Here is a 21,731-nt window from a genome sequence, read left to right as displayed (position 1 = left end):
TCTTTGATCAGCCATCTAACCTATATGGGAGCTAGGTAAAGTTTTTGCCCAATTTTATCTATTTTAGGCACAAAGATGCACTGTTATGAGTAAAATATGCTCTCTTATTTTCATTGAGAGAACTCACATTTTCGTCGATATATGCGGTATAAAGCCACCCGAAAGTTCGAAAATATGTATATTAAGTATATGGGGCCTAAGGGTTGTAGTCCGAATACGCCCATTTTCGTACTGTCACTGTCGGGTCCCGAGAAATGTGCTGACTAAAAAAAATGAGCGCTTCCATACCCATTGTCCAATTTTCACACCGGCTCCTATAAAGCTCTCTCATACCATCTCGGTGGTAAAATTTAATGTCTCTAGCGTATTTAGTTATTGATTTATTGCACTTTAACTATTTTTAAAAAAGTACCGTCACATGGCAAGTGAGCGGGGTTATCATCCGATTTCATCCACTTTTACAACGTTGGTAGGAATTCTTATAGCATTTGCGCAAGGCAGATTTAGTTATTGTAGCCTTAGTGGGTTGGGAGATATGTGCATTAAAATTATTAGAGGGCGGAGCACATTCTTTTAATATAGTATTTCATGGATCACTTGAAAAACAACAATAATAATAAATAAACGATGATCCAATTAAAAATATAAAAAAATATATATTAAATCAACTTTCGAATTAATTTAGGAATATACTCTATACATGTGATATACAAATATATGTTTGATGTGCATAAAGTATTCGAGATATGATCATGTCTAATTAAAAAGTACACTTATATACGCTACTTTACATTTTTTATAAAACAATTAAATGTGTGATTACTTAAGCTAACTTATAATTGCATACATATTATATACATAAACATAATTATGTAATGCACTTTCTATATAAAATGCGATATTTATCGTTAAAAAACAAACAATAATATTGAATATCACATCCTTTTAAGCACCCTGGTGATTGGAGCGGTTTCCACCATTACTTGCCATCAGGCGCGTCCGCTACGCCGAACGCAGAGATGAAGACATTGATCACAGTTATTATAAAAATGCCGCATATTGTGTAATTGCTAACTTTTTCAGCATGACATACTTCCTTTTTGTCTTCAATGTTGTAACGACTGTTGAGTATCAAACCAACGCCTACGGCTATCTAAAAAGTTAGAACAAAACGCAATTATCTACACTGCTTCCAAAGAAGTTCTATAGAAGAGTAACTTACTTGGAAGCCAATACTAAGTATCAATAATACCAAACTGGGATAAAAATAAGGATGATTTTTATAGGTCTCCACCACATAGCGCAACTGATTGGCATTAGCTGTGAGTAATGCTAAATCCATCATACCCTGTGCCAAGGTTTTCTTATGAGCATAAGCATTTACATCCACGGTAGCAAGTTCTTCCAGAGCATCCAGTTCCTCTATCAAAATTTATTTCATTATTCAAGATGTTCATACAGCAAACATAGTTTTGGGTTTAAATGAATGCGTAATACGTTTTTGCAAAATATTTTGATTAATTCACCTGCTAAATAGCTCATAGGTGGACTACGGGTTGCGAAAGCAGAGATTTTATGGAAACATTTAAATTTGTAAGTGCTGTTTGCAAATCAAATGACAATGAATCGGGGTATATAGAACAATATTGATATAAATATGGATTACGTCATTTATTTCCCTTCCTTTTTGGAGTGCGTTTGTCAGAACCCATAGTTCGTGACATCATTAACGAGTTAAAGGAATGACTTTTGACAGTTCGGATCGTTTATGAAGTACTGTGTGACAATGTTATGCTTTATCATTCTTCATATTAGCGTTGAAGCTCTAGAGTACAACAAGCTATTTGCTAGTGTTCGGGTTTTGACAGATTGCCACCAGATATTATATTTGCCTTAAACACCAAAAAATATAATTTTTTTTTTGTAAGCCTGGCTAATATCAGCTGTTATGTGAACCACCACAACCGAATCAGGAGATAATATCAAAAGTTTTAGTGTATACAAATTATGAAAAAACTACACATCTACTTTGAAAATACATTAGACATTCACAACAATATTTAGGGATGCATTTATATGTTTTGCTACAAGAACGATTTGTAGAAAATTGTTAATGAACTCTGACATTTACGCCGCCAGTTTTTCGCTCAGCAATGCATAAGTGAATTAAAGGAAATAAAAATGAAATGTCTCATCAAGTTTGTTATGGACTTAAAATGCTTGCGTCGGTACATCAGATTCAACTAAGGCAATTTTCTGGGTTCCCAAAAGGCTGTCTTTACCCGTCAATGTATGATCTGCATCGCTGCGAAATATCTCTCCCTTCATTACCCAAGGGAAGCTATATTTAAGGTTCAGAGAAGTTGGTTGGCCGTTTAGTTGGAAGTGTAATATCGCTATATGGAATAACCCGTATCTTAAAGTTCGATATACATATGATATTACATTACTATTTTCATTAACTATGACTTTTATATTTCACACTAATTGGCGAGTACTAGCACTTACTCGTCGAGCCAACCAAGCATATCAATACTCAGTAACGTATTGTGTGTTAATATTCTCATTTAATTAATGCAGTAAATAATTACTGCAAATGCACCTGGTTGAAAATAAAAACTGACAAAGCGTGTCAATATCTAGCGCAGTTGCATTTATTTCATGATTCTTATTTGCGTAGTTCGCTGTTCTGACGGATATTGTCGGCTGAACAACTGTAAACTCAGTACTTAAAATGGTGAGATTTTTTCAATGGGAATTTTTGGTAGGAATTTGTATTTTCTAGCGGTAATCTACAAATCTTTAAATAATTACGCATTCGAATAGTAATTCTATACAAATATTTGTGCAGAACTGTAACGTTCCGATATTTGGTTAGTTAAAATGTTTGTAATCGCATTTTTATGGCTTTACCTGGATGTCGCATTGCTCCATCTATTTCACTGCGTTCCGAGTCCATAAAATCATGGTTAAGCGAGTGCTTCTCAGTGTGATCAACCTCCATATCAATAAGTTCCTGCAATTATTTCGAATTTTGAATCAATTGACAGATATGTGAAATAAAAATTTTGAAGAAACATATCGGTTATAATAAAACTTTTTGGAAAAAGAGAAAATTGAAATCAGTTTAAAAAGAGTATATAATTCTCTCAACTGTGATTAAAGTTTTTCTGTCTGCATATGACTTACATATGTATGAGGTGTTAAAATTTTCAGGTTTGCAGAGTCTAATTGCCAAATTTTTTTGCAATATGTTGATATTTGATATACTATGTTATACGCCCCTGAAGTACCAAAAAATATTGAGTTGTTTTCGTTGATTACTTTGTCTATAGCAGCAGTTAAGGTTAGACGTGAAAATATGAGCTTTGCGATTTTCGTTTGTTGAAAGAAATGGATCAAAGAATGTGTTCGTAAATACTTGACCACGAAGAATACTGTAACGATGCCCCATCCTTCATATTCGTCAAACATGGCTCCGTGTGACTTTTTCCTATTTCCATAAATAAAAGGAACCGTCGCAAAAAGGCCGCCGCTTTACAAGCACAGATGACATTAAAATTGAAAGAGCTAAAGGCTATCGCAAAAATCGATATTTAGGAGAACCTCGACGATTGGAAGAAGTACTGACATAAGTGCATAACATCGAATGGGAACTATTTTGAAAAAATAATGAAAATTTCGCGACATTTTTTACACCTATGTAGTTGTAATCGAAAAATAAATCCTTTGTCCAAGTATTTAAGAATTATACCTCAAAGACCTGTGTAAAATTTCATGAAGATCGGTTCTCAAGAAATCTTCCACAGTTTCGAGAAAAACGCGTTTAAAGGCGACGAACTTAGAAGATCGGTTCTCGATTTCCGAAATCTTCCACAGTTTTCTTATTGTAGAAAATAAGATATAGAAATCCAAAAAATAAAGGTTGGTGCCACACACTCGCACTCGATTATAACCACAGCCACTGGTCAGTTTGAAAACAAAGTTTAACTCTTCTATATTAAATTAGAACAATTCCTGCTATTGCAAGGGAAGCTTAAGTGTTCTGTTCGCCATATGGGCGGTAATATGAGTTCCTAATCAGTTTATGAATTATTCAAAAAACCTTAGGCTTGTGTTATAAATTTTCATTTTTTGTCAATATTAGAATAAAAAATTTAATATCTGGTCGGATGTTTAACATATGGCTTCATTTTCCTCAAATAACAATATTAAATAAAACCTATAAATTAACGCAGACTTCACTCATGCTCTATGGTATGTATAATAAAAATGGTTGTTTGTGTTAACTGCAGGCAAGCGATGCTGCTTTTTATAAGGAGCCTTGTCCTGGAGAACACGTCGCATGGAATTAAAATTACATTTTAGTAGCTTTAGCTTCTGCAATCGGGAATAGGCGGTAAGATGCGAAACTTTTATACTGGAGTTATTTTAATTGAGAGAACTGCTTCTACCATCTACTGAATTTAAGATTTAGCTTCGATTTTCACACCAGAATCTTTTACTGCTTCAAAGATTAGCAAACTAAATGATATCTTTGATTTTCTACTAAGAATAAAGAGCATCTCATATTGTGTGACCCGAATCTTTATACGTAGTATAACATAAGTGGGACAGAATTAGAAGCTTCTATTACTAAATAAATAATTTCGGTTTGATGACTATTCGTTTATAAATATTTATATAAGTATGTACTTATTATGTTCCATATACATTACATTTGCTTAGTGAACATCCATATAAAAGCAACCTCTCGCGATATTACTGAATTAATTATACTAAAAAATAAAAAAATCAACCTCTCTCCAACTAATAATGATTCTGCTGCAAACACGAACTTAGAGCGTTGAGCAGTGGCATTTAGGAATTTCTCTTTCGATTATAAAAGCAAATGCTACAAATTATTTCGATAACAGTATATATGTGGATTGGCACATTGTATACATATGCATGCATATGCCATACAGCAGTGTTCATTGAAATAGCAATGCAACAGAGGAAAAATATATTTCGTTTTTGTTTTTGCATATTCCCTTTCGTTAGTTGATCGATTGCATATAGTTTTTGTAAAATATAATATAAAGAATAGAAAAAAGGAAAAACCTTTTTATATTTGCCTAGTTTTTATGCTTTTTTTGATATTTTTGCTCACATTTATGCATTTTTTTCTTCACTGATATAGCAGTTTTTGATTTTTGACGAAAAGTGCGGAAAAAATTGCAAATTTGTACAAAATGAGTTAAATTGAGTATATTATTATAATTTAAATTACAATGTACTATAAAAATGGAAAATTTTTAATTTTAATGCTTGGAAGAACTCACAGTTCCAAGAAAGATAGCCAGCTTACTGTTGAGCTAAGAAAAAATAAATAGAAATAAAGATTCGTTCAAAATGTTCTAGCCAGATGGCATGTAATGCCATAAATTATGACCTGAAATCAAGTAAATCTGCAAACTTAGAGGACCGCCGCATGGTATTAGTCAACAAATACACTCCTTTTGTATCCTATAGGGTAATAAAATCTTAGCTGAAATTGAGGATCAGCGATATAAATTTTCGATGACGACTGTCGAATGAAAATTTAAATTTTTGAAGCCCACGAAAGGTGCATTTACCTAACCAAAGACATATCAAAGTCCAGTAGGAGTTTGCCAAAAGTCAGTTATTAGCTAAAAACTGGCTTAGCCAAGAAAATATTATTGGCTATGGTATTACTAGCTCAATTCACAAATTTCAAACCTACAGAAAACTTATGGGAGGATATCATACTTTTTCAAAGCGATCCCCGTCTTCTAAGCTCAATGATCAAAAGTAAACTTATATTAAGTACTATATATATAATAAAAAACTTAAAAACTATAAAAATCTAAGAGTTTTTTTCTTTTTTCTTATCTCTGTATTCTATTTTACAAAAACTATGTGCAATCGCTGGCGCCTACGAAAGGGAAAATGCAAAATAAAAACGTTATATATTTTCGTTTCTGCTGCACTGCTATTTCAATGAACACAGCTGTAGTATATGCACTTACATTACATTTAAATATTCTATATAAGAAATTATACCACCAACCAATGTTCATGTTCAGCATTATATAAAGGAACAATCATTATACACGTTTCAATTTATCGTTCAATAATTTAATTATTTTTTGTTTTCACTGCTTATATACATACATGTAACATACATACACATATATATTATGTTTAATGGGGTTTGTGCATGCAACAAATTCTGAGACAAATGACAAAAAAGCGTGATTCATGGAATTCTGTTTTTGGGCTAAAAACAGCATTCTCTTTTTAAAACCTTTTTTTTCAAAGAAGAAAGGAATCTAGAGAATATGCGCTATGGAAATCCGATTTAAAGAACGTATCATACAATTTCGCCATACTTTTCGTTGAATTATGACACGGTGTAATTTCTGCTCAAAACCGTACTTTCTACGCACAATTCACAACATCCGATATATTTGCATGACTTCGATTGGAGGGAAATCACATATCTGCACTAATAGCGTTTTCTTTTTCCACAAATATGTTGTATTTATATGGTTCTTTACTGTCTAATTTACAGTTTTTACCTTAACATTTTTATACCATGAACAAGGTATATAAAGTTTGTCCCGCATTTTGTAACACCCAGAAGAGTTGAGTCGATTTAACCATGTCCATGTGTTTGTATGTCTGTGTAAACACAAAACAGTCTCTCAGTTTTTGAGATACCGATCTTAAATCTTTCCTTAAGACGAGTAGCTCGTCGGAACCAGCGTATAGGACCACTATAGCTGCCATACAAACTTCATGAAATTACACTGTTCTACAATGCTTTTGTTGCCCTAAATATAAGATAAATTCTGAATATAGAATATTAGAGCCCACAGTTCATGAAACTATCAATGGTTTTGTAAGATTTTCTCATATTTATTTTGAAATTTTTTATTTCCATTTTACACTATTAAAATCAGAAAACAGGACACAAAAAAACTGTTATTTTATAATGTTTCATTTTAAAAAGGTAAGGATATATTCAAATAAACGGAGAGAAAAATTTCTAAAACATGTGTTATATTTAAATGAACCGCCTTTTATGAATTTTTCTTTCACAATTTTCAATGTGGTAATATATTTTTAAGCACCAACAGTAATCAGCCATCATTTGACAATCTCAACAATCTTGATATCATTCCTCCATCACTTTTAGAATCTGGTTAAACCAGAGGAAGCGTTCCTCACTATCATTTGCATAATTAGCCGAAAATTTATCCAAATGTTTGCGGAGGTAGTGTAACTTGAGAGTTTGCCAGCATATTTTGCACAAATTTGGTGCTTTATGATTACCTAGGAAATTTGCGACTACCAACGCTAAACTTCATACAATTCACTTTCCAGAATAATCATAAGTTTGATAAAGTCTGTATTTTTCAATAATTTTCATGAATGAGATTGGAATCTGAATATTTGAAAGCATCAATATTTGCTAAACTATCCAGGGCAATAAAAAAAATTTGTAGAGCTGTTTTATTACCCAAAGCAATGGTACAATCTGCGAAGAAATTATCCAAAATTAAGTTCTTGTATGGAGTCTTTTGTATTTGTGAATGGTATTATAGCTTCGGTGCAGCGGAATTTGACGTTTTTTGTTGTTTGAGGTTTGTTAGTTCTTTTCTCAAAATATTGCCTTCTAACCAGGAAATAGAGCAACATTTTCATAAAGAAAGGAAAATGCTATAACGATCGATTGATGGGCCTGATCTTCAGTCTGGATAACACTCATCAAGCTACGTTTTAATATCAATGTAATTTTTCTTAATCGGAGTTTCATTAACATGTTTTCTTAAAAATATCTAAAAACTCATCTCTCAAACTGTTCAAGAACCAATACAGAGTGTCAGAATTAAGTCTGTACTGATTTTGATATATTTTTTCTATTATTCTTATATAATAACTCTTAAAGTTGAGGCCACAGACTCCGAATTTCGGTAGTAAATTTTAATAATTTCGACTCGTTGCTGGATCGTATATTTTTCCATGATTAAATGGCAAACCTTACTGAAGGGAAATGTCAAAAGAGTTGGAAAAATATGGCGTCGTTTGCTGTCCCTATCGGTCTACTTTTGTAGTGCCTTATTAAAAACCCTATGTGTATCTACACCAAAACACCAAAAGCTCCGTCAAAATCGGGAAGGACCTCTCCGAGCCGTTCGATACCAAACGAGGCTTCAGACAAGGCGACGCCCTATCGCGCGACTTCTTCAACCTGCTTCTGGAGAACATAGTTCGAGCTGCAAAACTAAATAGAGAAGGTACCATCTTCTATAAGAGTGTACAGCTGCTGGCGTATGCCGATGATATTGATATCATCGGCCACAACACCCGCGCCGTTAGTTCTGCTTTCTCCAGGCTGGATAAGGAAGCACAGAAAATGGGTCTGGCAGTGAACGAGGGCAAAACGAAATATCTCCTGTCATCAAACAAACAGTCGTCGCATTCGCGACTTGGCTCTCACGTCACTGTTGACAGTCATAACTTTGAAGTCGTAGATAATTTCGTCTATTTAGGAACCAGCATTAACACCACCAACAATGTCAGCCTGGAAATCCAACGCAGGATTGCTCTTGCCAACAGGTGCTACTTCGGACTGAGTAGGCGATTGAGAAGCAAAGTCCTCTCTCGACGAACAAAACCCAACTCTATAAGTCACTCACAATTCCCGTCCTGCTATATGGTGCAGAGGCTTGGACGATGACAACAACTGATGAGTCGACGTTGCGAGTTTTCGAGAGAAAAGTTCTGCGAAAGATTTATGGTCCTTTGCGCGTTGGCCACGGCGAATATCGCATTCGATGGAACGATGAGCTGTACGAGATATATGACGGCATTGACATAGTTCAGCAAATTAAAAGACAGCGGCTACGCTGGCTAGGTCATGTTGTCCGAATGGATGAAAACACTCCAGCTCTGAAAGTATTCGACGCAGTACCCGCCGGGGGAAGCAAAGGAAGAGGGAGACCTCCACTCCGTTCGAAGGACCAGGTGGAGAAGGACCTGGCTACGCTTGGAATATCCAATTGGTGCTACGTAGCGAAAAGAAGAAACAACTGGCGCGCTGTTGTTAACTCGACTATAATCGCTTAAGCGGTGTCTACGCCAATTAAGAAGAAGATGTGTATCTACATTATATAAACAAAAACAATCAAGAACGATGAGAGATAAGATGATAAACTTCTATAATGAAATTATGTTCATTGGGAGATTTTGAACTAGAATTATTACTGATCAAAATTTATATATATTTTTTTTAATTAATCATTGTTTATGTTACAAGTTGCATGCTAAGGAAAGCTTTCGGAAAGACGGTTGCCGTCTTTCAAATTGTCTATATTCAATTAAGATGATCATTTGAGTGAGATATTACACTATACCAATAACCTGTTCATATGTATGAAGAATTTCTGAAACATTTTCTGTAAATAAGTATATAAAAAATATCTATGTGTGTATATAACAAATATTTTCAGCATGATCAGTCGGTACTGATTAAGAAATCATTTTTTGTTTTAATAATTGCTACATAGTAATGTGGGAACTATTAATTAGTTTCCTATAAACCTGAGTTAGTGTCTTGACAAAGCTGAGGATGAGATCACAATTTTCCTTATAATTGAATAAGGTGAGCTTTTTCAATATTTGATTACTTGACCGCTTCCGGTGTGATATTGAGCGTGGGGTCGACATCATAACCACAAAATGGTTTCCACAAGGGGCGATTTCACATTATTTTTAAGCAAGCAAGAGTGCATATTTTTTATAATTGTAAAGTAATTTCGCAAATGTCAAATAAATATAATAGTTTTTAATGCGTTGTCTGATATATACACGCGACTATTTACAACACTAAGCCATTAGAATTTTAAAAATGTTTTACTTTGTAAATTTACTAGTTAAGGTTTACATAAACAAATATTGAAAACTAAAAATAAACTTTAGTACAGAAAAATGCCGATAACTCAGTATTAATTACTGTATTTAACGTTAACACACAACTATGAACGCTTAATGTCAATTAAAAGCATTTATATTTAGTGGCATGATCACCGGCAATACAAAAAAAACAAACAAGCACACACACACATACATAGTCTTTATTGACTTCACACACGCACACAATGGTATTAGTCATAGTTTAAGGGAAAAAGAAAATGATAAATTAATTTACCTCTCCCTTTAAGCCGGTTTTAGTGTTTAGTAAACCGTTTGGCTGCTGCACTGTGGCCATTATTATGCTTATTCTTTCAGATTCACTCGAGCGATAATAAAAATTGCGAAATTATGTATATGCTACGTATTATAGCGGTGCTAATACACTTTTTGTTTTTTTTTGTTTTTTGTATAAAAATATATTTTAAGACTTTGGTAAATTTGTATTATAAGCAAATGCGTGGCAGTTTTATTATATTTTCTTTTTATTATTTGTTTGTTTTGCTTTTTTTATGATTTTTTAATGATTTATTTTTTCACGAAAGTAACACGAGTCAAGTGTGCACCCGCTTTTGAGGTTCCCGATGAACTGATTTTTGAAAGTGCTCAGCGCACAATTACAACTACTACGCGATCAAACAACTACTGACCATTCTCCCGTTTGCTAGCAATGAGATGCGAGAAAGAGCAGCGATCAACACGCTATGGTCATATACTCATAAACGGATATAGGTTTGTTTGTAGGTTCAAAAAGCTTTTACGGTGAAACCCCAGTAAAAAATAGGAAGAGAAGAAACAAGAGTGCTTTAAAAGCGTATATTCTACATATCGCAATGTCCAAGCGTTCAGCATCAGTTTCGTGCAGAGCACAAACATACAAAAAAAAATACTTTGAATTTGTATGATGTATACCGTAAGTAGCAATACGTATGTATATATGCATTTATGTACCTCCAAGTGAGATAAACCTTATGAGGGAAATTGGAGAAAAACCATAGTAGTGGAGAAACCCCCGAAATATACATACTTTGAATTACTTTTATATGCATACACGCCATATTATGATTACTCATTTTAGGTGTAACGGAACTGTGAATGAATTACCCGTATTGCATGCTCATAAAGCAATTATGTATGTTAATATTTAATTATCTAATTCTCACTAACTAAAACATAGATTATTTCTTTGAAAATACCTGGGTTTTAAAGTGTGCTCATGACGTATGAAGTTTAGCAATCATTTACATAAGCACTTTACCGTTAGGTGCGAAACTTCTGATTGTGTAGTTCCATAAATTTTATTACTCTATATTGTTGTACTCCCATAGCAAAAATTTGTACTTCAAACGGTTTTCTGTGGCATTTTAAAATAGTGGGTATTTTTATCCAAATTTTCAGGTAAAGAAAGCCAAATAGCTAATTGAGCAATTTATCTATAACTGTGGGGACATATTCTAAGATAATTTTTAAGGAGATTTAAGCAAAAAAAAAACAAAAAAACGATTGTTGAAGCTTCTAAAGCAGGCTCCTCCCTTAAGATTTAAATATGTAAATCGTTTTTTTTTTTGCTTAAATCTCTTTAAAAATTATCTTAGAATATGTCCCCACAGTTATAGATGGGAATCCGAAATATTGTTGAAGCTAGAGAGGAAATAGTGGCCGAGCGTCTAACATTTATATGAGAGCTTGGGCAGACAGGCGTGCGATTTTTCGGTTTTTCTTGGAATTGGGGCAAAGTTTATAATTTTGGCATTAAATTATCTTCTATTTAAATAAAAAGAAACTAAGAAAAGTCAAGTTTGAACATATTTTTAAACAACATAAAGTAAAAATTTTTTGGTCAAAAACCCCCTTTTTCAATTTTAAAAAAATTGTAGAATTTTACACAATTTTTGGAATTTTCTTAGTTTAACTAGAAGATAAGTTATCAACTTATCTAGAAATTTCGCTTTAATCAATTATTTCTTAGTAAGGAAGAGCTAAATTCGGGTATAACCGAACATTTCATAGATTGCAACTTGCAAGGATTAAAGCCAGGGAAGCACCTTCAGGTACATAAGGCTCTTTTCTTATATGGGGTCTAGAGCGAGTTTTCACCTGATTTCATTCATTATAAGCAGAAATGTGCCCCGTTTTTAAGATAAACACGCTCTCTCAATTTTATTAAGATAACTCACATATCGGCCGATATATGAGTTATAAAGTCACCCGGAAGTACGAAAATCTTTATATTAGGTAAATGACGGCTAAGGAAAGTATTGACCTGATTCAAACCATTTTTGATACACAGAGATACTTTTAGCAGGAAAAGATTCTCGCCAAATTTCAATTATATACTTTACACAGTGACCGCTATTTCCGGTAAGAAGTCTACTATAGGCTCTGAGGTCCACATATTCGGTACCAAGGGGTTTCAACAGTTTTTGTTGGATTTGAATAATTTCAAGGTGGCATACTCTAAAGGCATTATTCGGGCAAAGTTTTATTCCGTTATATTATATGGAAAGAAGGCGTTGCTGCAACCCGATTTCACCCATTTTCACACTGTAATATAAAAATATCATAGGAATGCCAAATACAGACGGGCTCGAGATATGTGTTTTCACCTAAAAGTGGGCGGTGCCCGTCCATCGCCCAATTTTCACACCAACTCCATTAAAGCCCTATTACACCATCTCGCGGGTAAAGTTTAATGTCTTTGTCATATTTAGTTATTGATTTACCGAGCTTTTAGTATTTTTTAACACTTCCGTTATATGGGGAGTGAGCGGTGTTATCATCCGGTTCATCCATTTTCACACTTTTGGTAGGAGTTCTTATACGAGGCTTAAGAGATACATTAAAATTATTAGAGGGCGGGTTCACAAACACTTTTTCAAAATTTTTGATGCACAGGTGCCCTTGCTACATCTATATTTTAATTTGGTGCTTAGTTATGGCACTTTATAAATTTTCAGTTAGTGTCGTTTTGTGAGCGTGGTAGTTATCCGATTACGCCCATCCATCCCATTTTGGGCAAGGAACGCGCATACGAAGTTTCATCCAGATATATCAATTTTTACTCAAGTTACAGCTTGCACGGACGGATGGACGGACAGTCACCCGGATTTCAACTTTTCTCGTCATTCTGATCATTTAGATATATAACTCTGTAAGCAACTCTGCAGCAAACATGTCACAAAAATATAAAAAATATCGACCAGCCCAACTTTACTGTTACATACAAGTATGTATATATTATTATAAATGTTTGAAAAAAATTATCCAATTATTTATTTTATTTTATTAAAATAATTTATATTTTAATTTTTTTAACCGATTAATTATACACATACATATATTTATTAAATGTAGTTAAATATTTTAATAAATTGTATTAGTAATAACTCTGTTAAAATGTGCTTATTAACATGAGTCGCAGTGTTTTAAAATATTCCAATTTAAAGAGATTTTGAAAAAAATGTAAGTGAATATAGACAAATGTATGAGTTAACTTTCATAGTACTATCGATTTTCAGTTTACCTACTCATTTTCTTTTACTACTGTTATTTGTTTGAGTGTACTTTTGCATAAATCTAGAAATTCACTGCATATTTTCTGATGTAATTCTTAAAGGTTCTTATCACATACATAAATGCCACAATTTATTACAACAATCTAGCTGTAGCTATACCTCAGCGGTAGTTTACGTAGCTGTGTACACATATAGCATCTACATACATACATATGAATTTATGTAGCAAAATACATTGAGTATATTTATATACTAGATGATACAAATATAGTGCATACCGATTCTGTGGTGAAATCTCACTGAGAAATAAGCACATTGCGTTTATCATTGAAACAACAATGCCTTGAGCATCTTCGATTGCCTCATCTACATTCATAATATATAAGATATGTAAAACCTGACTCAGCATGAAATATTAAAAAGTTTATATTTCCACTAATCTATAATGTAGTGGCATCTACTTTGCAATGTGTATACAAACATTTCCTAGAAACATTACCTCACACATGTTCTCGTTGTACCTCTATAATACCAAAGTTCGTATCGTTTCTATGAGAGGGCAACTAGGATGAAAACTATTCGACACATGCATAAATTCAAAGCTTTTGGCCAATTGCTTCATGAGATTGATACTTTGAATGAAATTTTGGTATTTTGAAAAACTGGATAAATTACATTTTTTTGTGTTAAGAAAGCATTATTATTCGTTTGTGGTTTGCGAAATTCCTTATATAAAGTACAAAAGATAGTGACGCCAATGTACATAAAAAAAGAGATTACGGCAAACATCAAATCATTACACAGGTTAACACAAAAAATGTGTATTTGGTGCTGCTAATTCTATGTTGTAATTTGGTTTATTACAAGTAAACTTGTTACTTGTAATAAACCTCTAGATATCCTGGGACACTGTCAAAATTTTGAAACTGTGTGAATTGTCCAATTAAAATACCTAAAAACTTTACGTAACCTATTACAGCTTCATGGAAGAATATACATATACATTGAGGGCTCTAAAGAAACTCCGACTTCCAAGCTTTGTAATGAAACTGGGGCTCTCAAGGTACAAAGCTGAATAATGAAGATTGCTTATGAACAGCTCTAAGCCAAGTTTAAAATATTTTTTTACTAGAGATTTAACGGTACTCTTACGGGTTGAGACCGATTTCAACATGTTTCAAACCCAAGAAAGCGGTGGCAAATTTCAGCTCGAAAATTCTACGAAAAATTCTACGACTAACACAACAGAACCCTCAGAAGTGATCTAGTGAAATAATGGAGGGAACACTTCTCCAGCCTGCTGAATGGCAGTGAAAGCCTAACACCAGGAGATGGTGAACCCAATTCCACAATCGATGATGATGGCGCAGACGTTCCATTGGCCCATCATGAAGAAGGTCGAATAGCAATTACTCATCTGAAGAATAACAAAGCGGATTACTGGCCGAACTATTGAACTATGGCGGCGAAGAACTGATCAGGAGCATGCACTGCTTAATTGTGGAATATCTTTGTGGAATATCTTTGTGGACGAAAGCATACCCGACGATTGGAATTTATGTATGCTCAGTTCAATCCACAAAAATGGAGACCCCACAATCTGCGCCAACTTCCATGGGATAAGCGTTCTCAACGTCGGATATAAGGTTCGATCGAGCGTATTGTATGTAAGATTAAAGCAACCGACATCAAACAGATTGGACCTTATCAGTGTGGCTTCAGATCTGGAAAATGAAAAACTGATCAGATATTCACCATGCGCCAAATCTTTTCTTCGTCGATTTTAAAGCCGCCTTCGACAGCATGAAAACGAACTGCCTCTATGCCACTGTCTGAACTTAGTATCCTCGCAAAGCTTATACAGCTGTGTGCAGTTGAGAAATAAATTCTTAATTTTTTTCCATCATCAAATTGCCTTTATGTTTAATTTTTCACCTAGATGGCTAGTTTAAGAAATTAGATATAAAATTTTATGATTTATGATAGAAATTGAGATATAGTCAAAATCATCGTCATCGTTAAATCTGAGTTTATATAGTAAAAAATTGGACTAACTAATAAATGATTACTACATAAATGTATAACGAGGAAATTTAAAATCATGTTTTACTTAAATTAAAACGACAGCGGGTATTTTGCAAAATAAAATTTTATTTTTTGAGCAGAAATACATTTAAAAGTTGTATATATGATAATTATATTCAGATTTGTTATATATGCGAACTTATAAACCATTTATTTGCTATAAGTGCTAAAATAATATATGCGCATTGGAGGGTTAAAGAATGGCTAAGTTAACGCTGCCTAAAAGCATGCAACGAAAAACTCGTCGAAACATAATTTTTGGTGGTCATGCATATCTCTGAAATAAAAAAGTAATTTTTGGAAACAGTAACGACCAAATATTCAAGTATGTAAATATTGTGTTTATTTTGTTTTACGTATAAAAGTATATAACAAGTAAAAATAACTAGTATATGATTTGATGTTTTAAATATAATTATGCATATATAAAATAATGAATTCGCAAAGCCAACTGCTAATACTGACTGATGGATGAAATTACAAAGTATAAGTAAATCAATGTTGGTGAAAATATTTTTTGCTTAGAAGTATATAATTATATATGTATATATGGTATATATAGATATTGTAACATATCTTTATATACATATTTAAATAAATATATTTTCTAATATAATGATTGCCGCGAAATTGTTTTTTATATTTTTATACATACATACATACATAAATTTTTAATTACATATTTTTATAAAAATATATAATTTATAAATAGTTATAGCATATACAAGTTCGTTTGTAAAGACTATTTAATAAATATTAATTAATAAGGTACACATGGTGCATTGTGCGCTCTGCTGCGCTACTAGGATAATCATACCTACAAGTATTATTATTTTTCACTAAGATTAAGCAATATTTACAATTATAGAACTAAAGTTTTGAAAAACATTCAAAAAAGTATAAATATTATGTATTTAATGGCTATTGGCTGGAATGTTGATCCTGCTTGCTATCGCTTGATTGGCTTTAAAGCTTTTAAGCTGTATTGTCTACAGCAAGCTTAGCAGAAGAAATCCTCTTCACATTTGTTGTAACAACAATATGGTATGTTGTTGTAGCTGAGCGCATGTTCACGCTTGTAGCGTTCCTTCTTGTCGTGATGCAGCTTTTTCGGCTTGTAACGCGGAAAGACATCGACTTTACTCAGAATTTTGAAGTGCTCTTGGCCCACTTTCAGATAACCACCATGTGGGTACAAGCTGCGGCTGATGAAGTGACGTTTATCATTCAATTTTGGATCTATATGCGTGTGCGTGGGGAAAGAGAGAAAAAGAGTTTAATGAAATTTCATTCCACATACAATATAATTGTCAATAAAAGTCTAAAGATGTCTGTAAATATTTATATTAAATATATGTAGTTGCTATGGAAGCGAAACAATAAATGCGTGGTTTCAAAAATCTGCATTGACGCAAATTGCGGCTTGCTTGTAGCAAAAACAAAGAACCCGAACAATAAAACGGGTAAGAGAAGCGACAAAGTTTTATTTTTGAGCCAACTGGGTATAAATGTGTACCGAAAAGTATTTACTCAAACATACACATACACAGCTTAAATGATATGCATGCTTCTGGAATTATGTATGTATGTATATGATACGCATATGTTCCAAAGCTAGCTGATTTTTTGCAAGTAAGCAGAACTGCATTGTTGCTTTGTTGTTTTTGTACTAATTTGCCAGTATTGGTGCGTTGGTGTTTAGTGCGTCAAAATACTGATATGGTTCTCAGTACTTTAATGCTCTGTTCAGTAAAAAGCTTTAACTCCTTGAGGCACGCGAATGTTATGAGCCAAGCGAAAGCTAATTGAAACAAAACCCAGCTTCGATTGGAACTATAAGCTATAACAAGCGTTCTTGCCAAAAAAAATTCCTATGAATACAACAACAACTTTATTGTAAAGCGTTATATGCACCGAAATTACTACTATAAACTAAAAACTCACAATAAATGTCAGCTAAAATATCATACTTCCGCCTCTAAATTGCGAATTTACTTAAAACAAAAAAAAAATATTTGTTGTAATATATTTTCGTTAAACCTACGTGCAATTTGCATTCGCCGTTTTAGCGACAGAAACTGTAAAAATGAAATGCAATGCCAAAGTTGACTGACTTGGCGGCCTTTCCATGTCAGCCAGTCGCCACATGTAAACACAGGCACGTTGTCATGCTTGTCTGCCGTTCGATTTAAACTAATATTTTTTTAGATTTTTATTTACTAAATGTTTTTCTTTAATATCAGCAGGCATTTTTGTGCACATTTACTGTTGGCGTCGCAACGACATAAAGCCAACGTAAATATTTATTATTATATATACGCGTTCAAGTGCATGTAAGTCAATATATGCGCATAAGTATGCGCGCAAGTGCAAGTACATCTAGTTTAACACTTAATAAAATGTTTTGCATGCCACTTATTAACACCTTCGGTGATATTCCAGTTGACAATAAATTAACGCGTGCCAAATTCGTGCACTTGTCACACGTACGTTGCATTTCCTCCTACGTTCTTTACGCGCTTCACAGTCTACAACTCAACTCAACTTGTGTACACACGTACTTTTGTACAATATAAATGCTCAAGAACATATGCATTTACTCGCAAAATAAATTTTCATTAAATTTAATTTCATGTACAACTTACATTCATTGTGATGTATGTAATTGTGTTCGTATGGCATGGGTAGTGAACGCTTCTCTCTACCCTCATCTTGCTGGAATAGGTGCTCACACGCTTCCATAGCGAACATCTTCATTTTTTCCAGTGAACAATAGGCATGGCTTTTGGCCAGCGCGCCGCAAACAAGCAGTGTGGGCAATAGTATTCGCAGCTGTAAGATAAGAAAAATATAAAAGATATTTAATTTTAATTTTGTTGTTAATGTTGATACATTGTTGTTGCTGAGTTTTAATTTTTTGGTTTTGTTAACTAAAATTAAATGCATTTATATATGTTTGCTTTATGATACCCTTTTGAATGAAAAAGTTTGCTGCAAGTTACGTATACGCAATCGCGCACCAAATATGTGCAAAGATAGATATAAAAGACTTAAGACACGAACACCTACATTTTTTCATTTTCATGGGGTTATTGGTACTATAAATATGTGGTCTGAAGGATTCTCTAATTATTTTGATTATTTGTTAATGTTGCGGGATATGCGACTTTATAAGTTATATAAATCTTGCTTAATCACGTTCCATATATTTATAAACAAATAAGAGACATACAATTATTATGTAGGAAAAAATAGTATAATAAATTAGAAATAAGAAAAAACAAAGCATACTTGCACTATATAAATAAGAAAGATTTTATATAAGAAATTAAATTTGACCGATCAGTTTGTATGACAGCTATTTGCTATAGTGGTCCGACATCAATATGTTCGGCGATTGTAGCGCTGCCTTTGAGAATAATCTGCGCCAAATTGTATGAAGATATTTTGTCAAACAAAAAAGTTGTATGAAAGAAAGATTTTTATCGATAGTGTCAGCTACATATAGCTTTAGTGGTTCGATAGCGGTGATTCCGACAAATGAGCACATTTTTGGAGACAAAAGAACGTGTGCAAAATTTTTGATCGATACTACAAAAACTGAGGTACTGGATCGCGGGCAGATAAACGAATCGGTTAATCGATTTAGCACGTCATGCTGATCATTTAAATATATTTTTTAAAGGGTCTCGGACGTTGCCTTTCTCTGGCCGACGCATACTTCATTTTTGTTTTTCGCAGTTGTCATAATTTTCGTCAAGGAATAGTGATGCTTATTAAAAAAATTCGATTTTATGCTTTCAATAATATTTATAAGCCTTTTGTGCTTTATAAAATGCAATGAGTAAATACGAAAATAATGCTGAAGTAGGTATTAGCTAAGTAGTCGTATCTTTTTAGACTAAGAAATTTGTAATATTTCATAACTAAATGTTGTCTGGATGGTGCTACAATTTATAAAAGAGAAAGGAAAAGTTTACTTTTTTCATTACTAATCCTTCTCAATTTCTGTTTGTCTTATTGGCTAGTGTTTTATTCCAACCATCTAAGCTATAACAGACTAAATGAATATGAAGATATACATATATATTATAGATATAAGATGGATCTTTCATCAGCAACAAATTTTCTTCCTAGAATATATAGTAATGGATGATAAATTGATTTAGTCCTTTCGGAATACATTACGGTTCTATATGATACTTCTGATAAGCAGATGAGAATTTTGTTTACTACTATTGATATCATTGAGCAGCAGAAACGTTTATAAATGAAACATAATGACACGTTTTACCTCACCCAGTCTCAACTATTTGTACATCTGAATATACAGTATTTAATTCTGCCACTTTTATGAGTCTCACAGTCGTCGGTATTTCCTTAGCTTTTGAAGCAGCCATTGCTTCTCAGTCAAATATTTTTTCATATTTTATAGCTGAGTTCTTTATTTAAATAAAAGCAAATAACTGCTTTATCACTCATAAAGCTAAACTAAATTGAATGAAATATACGAATGTATTATATAGAAAGATCAGATGCGTACCATAATAATTCGCCGATCGCGATTTAAAATTAGCTCTAACAGAAACTTAATAAGCACTCAATCTGATTAAATTAAAAGCTAAGAAAAAGAAATTTAACAATAAATACTAAAATATATGTAAAATATCGGCCATACATTCATTCTTTGCATTACTTATTTTATTACAATTAATTGTGCTGGTTTTATGATTAAAAAAAACCACATTATTCCAACAACACGACAAGAGTCATCATGAGCAGTGAAACTCTCGCACAGTCATCATTGTCTTAGAAACCCAATTTCACTTGTTATGAAATTCGTACACTCATACATACTGATGTCACACAAAGACGCCAGCAGCTACATAAATACATTTCCATACAGTAAATGTTGGCAACGCATGCTTCAAGACAACATAAATGCTATTGGCTTGATGACTCAGATATTTTATTTCTGCTATTTCTTAAATTTGTGCGCAACATGTGTATTTCAACTTATTTCCCTATAAAAATGCTTAAAAAAAATTGTTCTTGTTTTGATTGTAAAATTGTGGCCAGCGCTTTGCCTTATTTGCCAACTTGCAGATATCGAACTTTTGCAACACACGCATATACATACACATATGGTGGCTGTGTACACTCAAGCGCCGCAACAAGATGCCGGCATTAAATTAAGATGCGGAAGTATTTGCGATAAACAATGTAAGAATGAGGCGTTTCGTGCAAATGCAAAATATGCCGAATTGCCAAACTGAGCGCAGAGAACATTGGGCAGAGAGGTAAAGCCGAAATAAAACGTTATTTTTAACTGCATCGTGCTACGATGCAGCAGCTGTGAGAAATGGAAAGTCCCAAGGCAAAGAAGAAAGGAAAAAGTAAATGAAATTGCACTTTTCGAAGCTAATATTTTATATTTTTAGTGTAATTTAATTAGGAAAATTATAACTAATAGTTAGTGGATTGATTGTTGTCAGTTTTTGTGCACTAATTTACTAGCACTACACTGCACTTACCGTTATATGCATTTTGATTTTTTTTAAGTTGGATAAACTATTAAAACTTAATAGCACGTAGTTATTTTTTGATGTAACACTTTATTAGTCAAATCAATTAAAGTATTTTTTTACAGTTTTTTTTTTTATTTTTACTTCAGCTGCCTTTTTAAAGGTGCCGTTTGGTCACTTGTTAGTTTTTTTTTTTTACAATTTGAAAATTTTCTTTCTTTAATATTCAACACTTTCACGAAAATAACAAAAAAAGGTCTAACTCAATAGACTCAAATTTCACTTATTTCACACACGTAGCGCTAACCGTAATCCAAGCGCTGTATGGCTCCGTGCACTTTCCGTTCTTAATTGTGCTTGAATTCGCCGCGTTCAGCGATATGTTTCATAATTAAAATATCGAGTGCAAATGAAAGCGCCAATTTCAATTGGTTCATTTATATATTCGCGTCGACTTGACGACAGGTAATGAAAGAAAGGATTGCCGCTACACACACTCACACACACACAGAAGCACAAACCGCAGCACTGGCTAACAACAACGCGAACAACGCAAGCGCACAGCATACCGTTTAACGCTTAAGCGGCTGAGAGCGCCGGTAAAGTGGCGCTCAAATGAAGAGCG

The 21,731-nt window shown here is 33.2% G+C and overlaps 2 protein-coding genes across 2 annotated transcripts; both read right to left on the bottom strand.

The window, feature by feature from the left end:
* Positions 1-636: 636 nt before the first annotated feature.
* Positions 637-10,589, bottom strand: LOC126761617 (ninjurin-A-like). The gene is made up of 4 exons (XM_050477943.1): positions 10,220-10,589; positions 2,914-3,016; positions 1,223-1,422; positions 637-1,153 (listed from the first exon to the last, which is right to left on the bottom strand). The coding sequence occupies exons 1-4, from the start codon at positions 10,277-10,279 to the stop codon at positions 980-982; spliced, it is 537 nt and encodes a 178-aa protein (XP_050333900.1). The 5' UTR covers positions 10,280-10,589; the 3' UTR covers positions 637-979.
* A 5,608-nt stretch (positions 10,590-16,197) lies between these two features.
* LOC126761618 (uncharacterized) lies at positions 16,198-21,514 on the bottom strand. Its single transcript, XM_050477944.1, has 3 exons — positions 21,116-21,514; positions 18,227-18,413; positions 16,198-16,820 (listed from the first exon to the last, which is right to left on the bottom strand). Exons 1-3 carry the CDS (start codon positions 21,125-21,127, stop codon positions 16,582-16,584), a joined length of 438 nt encoding a protein of 145 aa, XP_050333901.1. The 5' UTR covers positions 21,128-21,514; the 3' UTR covers positions 16,198-16,581.
* Between the last annotated feature and the right edge of the window lie 217 nt (positions 21,515-21,731).

This window comes from Bactrocera neohumeralis, chromosome 6, assembly GCF_024586455.1.
Source record: "Bactrocera neohumeralis isolate Rockhampton chromosome 6, APGP_CSIRO_Bneo_wtdbg2-racon-allhic-juicebox.fasta_v2, whole genome shotgun sequence".
NCBI lineage: Eukaryota > Metazoa > Arthropoda > Insecta > Diptera > Tephritidae > Bactrocera > Bactrocera neohumeralis.
The sequence above is the reverse complement of the archived record's forward strand: the minus strand, read 5'-3'. Positions and strand labels throughout refer to the sequence as shown.